Source organism: Vombatus ursinus, unplaced genomic scaffold (genome assembly GCF_900497805.2).
Source record: "Vombatus ursinus unplaced genomic scaffold, bare-nosed wombat genome assembly UNPS02015073.1, whole genome shotgun sequence".
NCBI classification, from domain to species: Eukaryota; Metazoa; Chordata; class Mammalia; order Diprotodontia; family Vombatidae; genus Vombatus; species Vombatus ursinus.
Genome location: NW_020954851.1, coordinates 83,489 through 89,205, shown reverse-complemented (window position 1 = coordinate 89,205; position 5,717 = coordinate 83,489). Strand labels below are relative to the sequence as shown.

General features: G+C 46.8%; 1 protein-coding gene across 1 annotated transcript in view; it reads left to right on the top strand.

Annotated features, from left to right (window-relative positions):
• The first annotated feature begins 497 nt into the window (after positions 1 to 497).
• The window catches only part of LOC114031137 (zinc finger protein 345-like), a 10,267-nt gene continuing 5,047 nt past the window's right edge, over positions 498 to 5,717 (top strand). Inside the window, exons 1-5 of the mRNA XM_027846154.1 lie at positions 498 to 571; positions 1,212 to 1,283; positions 3,099 to 3,247; positions 3,364 to 3,446; positions 3,489 to 3,713. Coding sequence (XP_027701955.1) covers positions 498 to 571; positions 1,212 to 1,283; positions 3,099 to 3,247; positions 3,364 to 3,446; positions 3,489 to 3,713 — 603 coding nt within the window. The remainder of the gene's footprint in view (positions 572 to 1,211; positions 1,284 to 3,098; positions 3,248 to 3,363; positions 3,447 to 3,488; positions 3,714 to 5,717) is intronic.

The window sequence follows — 5,717 nt, the reverse complement described above, 5'->3', positions numbered from 1 at the left end:
CTTCTCCGAGGCCCTAAGCTTCCCTCATAGTCTCCTAACCACCCAATGCTAAGTCCTTTAAATGTCAGGCGAGGACCTCCTTTTTAGCACCCCTAGCGCCAAGTCCATCTCAGTCTCTTCCAATACTCCCTCTAAGAGGGAGAACATCTGTTTTCAGAGGGGGCAGCACCCAAGTTCATGTTCCTTTTTCAATGTCTGACCTAGCCCAAATTAGGAGAGATTACATAAAGCCAGATGAGAACCTTGTTCTTTTTAGGAACAGGTTGAGAGAGGTGCTAAGAAAGCATACCTATGACTTGGATCCTGAATCCCCAATAGGAGCCATGGTCTTAAGCATGCATTTTATTTCTTCTTGAGCACGCGTTTTATTTCTCAGTCGGCTCCAGCCGTCTGTCAAAAGGTTCAGAAATGGGAACAGGGCCCTCAGACTCTCTAGAAAGAGACCGTGGGGACCATTTTTAAGGTATTTAATAATAATAGCGACAAGGTACAGGCAGATGAGAAGGATTGCCGGGCGCCGATCAGGAATCAAGAACCAAGCTCAGCTCCTTGCCGCAGTAATTTCCCAAAGGCGGGGGGGGGAGGGTCAGGGGGTTAAAAAAAAGAACAAAAAAACCAAGCCAGCCGCTGATCAAGAGAATGCCCTATGAAGGGTAATTCCAAGTGGCAGACACCTAGACCCTGTCTCCTTTGCCACCAGCAAGGCCACTGGAAGCAGCATCAAAGGTCGAGCTTCAATCCCTTCACCCCTCCACCACTTCGGGATCCTCAAGAGTTGAAATGACCCACCCTGAAGAAAGCCAGGCTCCCTCCTTCAACATCTCTTAGGGCTGAGCCTAGAATGAAGGTCAATGTTGTGGGTAAGATTATTGATTGTCTCATTGACACTAAAGAACTCCCTGCTTGTTAATCCTGATGAGGAATGGTATACTGACAGGAGAGGTGAAGAGAACTGGTTATGCAATACTCAGCCTACAGGGCACTATAGACTCTAAGTCCTTTCCTTCAGAAACTTCTGCACAAAAGGCTGAGCCCATGGCGCTCACCAGAGCCTTGGAATTAGGGGAAAACAAAAGGGTAAACATCTTTACAGACTCCAAATATGCCCTCCATGTTTACATGCCCATGGTGCTATTGGGAAGGTGTGGGGATTCTTGACCACAAAGAACTCCTCTGTTAAACATGGGACTGAAATTCTGTACCTTCTGCAGGTACTACGCTCTCCTAAGGAGGTGGCAGGCGTACATTGTAAAGACCACCAGAAAGGGGAATCGGAACAGGCAGTAGGAAACTGAGTGGCAGACAAGGCCACTGCCACTCAGGAATCAGCCTGGATGACACCTCGATACCTCAGGGCACCCCCACTTTCCTTCCTCAATACACCATCGAGGAATGACAACAACAGCAGGCTAAGGGATTTGAACTTTCCCCTTCTGATTGGTATAAGTCACCCTCTGGTCAATTAGCAATCCCAGGATCCAGAATGTGGAAGCTCCTTTTTGAACTCCACCAGGTTCCACATCTAAGAAAGCATGCACTTTACAATCTGGTGAAACCCCTCTTTACTGGACCTAAAATGCAAGAAACAATTAGGCAGCTTTGCAGGGCTTGCTCTATATGTGCCCAAGCCAACCTGAAGGAGCAGTAAGATGCCCATCTCTCCTTACCCCTCTCCAAAATCGAGGGACCTTCCCAGACAAAGACTGGCAACAAGATTTGATGCATACGCCACCCTGCAGAAGCTCTAAGCTTCTCTTAGTGCTAATTCACACCTTTACAAACTGGGTAGAAGCTTTCCTTGCCTCACTGAAAACACCGTGGAAGTGACTAAGGTACTTTTGAACGAGATCATTCCCAGATTTGGGCTCCCTCGCTCCTTACAAAGTGATAATGGACCAGCATTCACTTCCCAGCTCACTCAGGGAGTTGCCGAGGCGTTAGACATAACCTACCATCTTCATTCTGCCCGGCACCCTCAGTCCTTGGGCAAGGTTGAAAAAATGAACTATCCCCTAAAAAGCACCTTGACTAAAATGACCTTAGAAGTCTGGCAGGACCGGGCGTGACTTCTCCCTGTGGCCCTATTTCATGTCCACATGACCCCTCGAACAGATATCAGACTTGGCCCCTTTGAACTCAGGTGTGGCAAGCCCTTCTTAACTGCTGATGTTCTCATAGCCTGGGAAGACCAACTTCTGACTAAGTATTCCCTCACCTTGAGGCAAGTATGAAAAGGATTATCTGCCTATGGCAATTTACACCTCCCCACAGCCAGATAAAACAGTTTTCCTTTCCTCTCTATCAGTTAGCTCAGGAGATATGGTTTTATTTAAAATCTTGGAAGCCACAGGGTACCGTGACTTTTGGGGGTAAAGTGGAAGGGGCCATACAGGGTCATTGTAACAACCCCTACATTTGTTTGGCTTGAAGTCCCTAGCTGGTCATGGGTCCTGAATAAAACCTGTCTCTTCTCCTATCACAGGGCAGCCTGAGCAGTACATCTGTGAACTGATCGAGGACCTGAAACTTCTCTTCAAAAGAGACAAAGGACCATCATAATCTGCTGATGGTTGAGTGCTTATTTTCAGTTGCTTCGTTTTTCCATTTTGCTTTCTATTCCTCTGCTTTTGGGAGACATTATCATGTTATTCTTCCTTTTCCTATCATTGATTCCCACCTCGTGTCTAGAACCAGGCCTGCTTTCCTACAACTGGGAGTCTAATGCATTGATTCAAATAGGGAACTCTGTTGGGCAGGGTAGAGTGGGTGACTGCTGGGTATGTCAACTTTCAAATATGACTACTGAGAAATCTTGCTTTTGGGCTAGGAGTGATCACTCCTCCACTGGAATTGACTAGATAGCCCATAAAAAGATGAGGACCAACTCAACAGGTCCGTAGGATCAGACGGGGTATCCCTATCCCCCGTGGACATTTGACGTGTGTACCAAGTGATCCTAAAATTGCCAGCTATGGCTGTGCTTTGAACTTCACTTCTGCCATTTGCAATAATGTTCTGTAGGTTCACAACGCACCTGCATTTATGAGAGCTTACCTTGGTGTAATTGATTAGTGGACTTTGTGTCTTCTCCTATACAGAAACTCCATCTTCAGCTCCTGGGTGCCTGGTATAGAGCTTTCCACCTTGGACTCCACTGCCTACAAGTTCGGACAGCAATTCCCTCACTCATCTGTTTCCCCTTTTCCTTGGGGACAGCTCTATGCCCCTTGTCAGCAGGAAGTCATTGGTGAGGAAGAGACCACCGTCAATTTTCCTGAAAGATTTCTCTTATCAATAATTAGACACAGTAGAGTGAAAGCTGGTTAACTCTCGGTAACTTCTGGCTTTTCCTTTCCTTTACAGATACCACAGGGCAGATTGCAATGACTCAGACTCCAGTTTCCCTGTCAGCTTCTCCAGGAGAGAACGTCACTACGTCTTGCAGAGCCAGTCAGGGTACTAGCAATAATTTAGCGTGATGTTAGCAGACACCAGGACAGTCTCCCAAGCTCCTGATCTGTGCTGCTGCCATTCTGTACTCTGGGTTCCCTGCCTGGTTCAGTGGCAGTGGGTCTGGGACAGACTACAGTATCACAATCAGCAGTGTGGGGGCTGAAGATGCTGGACTGTATTACTGTCAGCACCGTTCCAGCTGGCCTCTCACAGTGCTCCAGCTCTGGACAAAACCCTCCAGGGAAAGTTTGGCTGCCTTAGCGCAGGGGCACAGCTACTTAACCTTAGGTCAGAGCAGTGACTGCTGTCTTGTCAGGACTGAGCTCAGCTGGCTTCCTCCCAAACCCCTCACCTGTCCCAGGCCCCACCTCTTTCACACATCACATTGTCCCAACAAAGGCAGGGCAGAGAGCTAAGAGTAATCCTGATAGTCAGGGGATTTGGGAATGTGTGAGGCAGATAAACAAGTGGGATGACTAGACATTCCAAATCCATCCAAAATTCTTCACTCTCTCCCTCATATTTACATTGGAGAAGCAAAAGCTCTGGTTTTACTAACAATGACAGATGCTGGCATATTTTCATCCAAGCCTTACACTCTTCTTAGGGCAGCTAGGTGGCACAGTGCATAGAGCCCAGGCCTGAAGTCAGGAAGAAACCAGCTGTGTGACCCTGGGCAAGTCACTTCACCCTGTTTGCCTCAGTTTCTTCACCTGTAAAATGATTTGGAGAAGGAAATGGCAAACCACTCTAGTATCTCTGCCAAGAATACCCTCAATGGGGTCACAAAAAAGTCGGACACGACTGAAATGACTGAACAACCACCGACCTTCCATCCATGTTCTCATTCATTCACTGTTATTGAGGGTAAGTCACCAAGCATTTTTAAGCACCTTCTGTATGCCAGGCACTGTGCTAAGTGGTGCAGATACAAAGAAAGGGAAAATCAACCTCTGCTCTCAAGGACGCAGTCAGTGGGAGACAGCAACAGGCACCCAGCCACGTACAAACGATATGTAGGCAGGATTAATTGGAGTTAATCAGCAAAAGGTCAGTTCTAGGATTAAGGGGGATGGGGGCAAAGTTCTTGCTGAATGGAGATGAGATTTTAGGTGGGACCTGAAGGAAGCCTGGGATGCCAGGAGATGAGCAGGAGGAAGGAGAGAGTTCCAGGCATGGGGCAAAACTGGTAGAAATGCTTGGAGTCAGGAGATAGATTTTTGGTGTGTTAAAGTAGTGCAGAAAGATGGGAAAGGCAGGAGGCAGCCAGGTTAGGAAGAGTTTAGAAAACCTAATAGGATTTCATATTTGGTTCTGGAATAGAAAACCACTGGAATTTATTGAATGGAGAACTGACATGAAGAGACCTTAGATAGAAGAGGCTCAATTGAACAGCTGAGAGGACCATGGACTGGATCAGGGACAGACTTGTGGCAGGGAGATCCATCAGAAGGCTTTAGCAATCGCCTGGGCATGAGGTGATGAGGGCGGGGACCAGGGTGGCAGCATTGTCAGAAGAGAGAAGGGGACACATAGGAAAGGTGTGAGGTAGAAATGCAAAGACTTGATTGCTGATTGAAGAGTGAGGAGTTGGGGGCTGAGGGTGACACCCAGGTTGTAAGCCTGAGTATGGACCCTACATTGGGGTCACTAGTGTGGCTTTGTGCAGGAACTTAGACTCCATGAGCCCCTCATTCCTCATCTGTAAAATGAGAAGGTGGAAGTTCATGACCTCTCAGGTCACTTGCAGCTCCAAATCTATGAACCTATGACAGCAGCTTGGTGGTGCGGTCGACAGAGCGCTGGACCCGGTGTCATGAAGACTTGAATTCAAATCTGGCCAGAGATACTAACTGGCTGACCTTGGACAAGTCCCTTAACCCCTGTCTGCCTCAGTTTCCTCTTCTGTAACATGGAGGTAATGATAGCACCTACCTCATGGGGTTCTTATGGGGAACAAATGAGATAATATTTATAAAGTGCTTAGCGAAATTTAAAGTGTTAAATAAACACTAATGATTATTACTACTATTCTCATTGATTTTCCTTTGTAGTCTTTTTGCAAGAAGGCAGAATAAAGTAGAAGTGTGAGCAACTTCTACTATACTAATACAGGTGATAACCTTCCAAGAGTATTTATTTGGAATAATTCAACTCTCTGCCAGCTAAGTCTTTATTTTTGTTCTATTTTTGGTTTTCTCTGAATATATCTTACCTCTACCTGCAGAAGGCACACACACACACACACACACACACACACACAC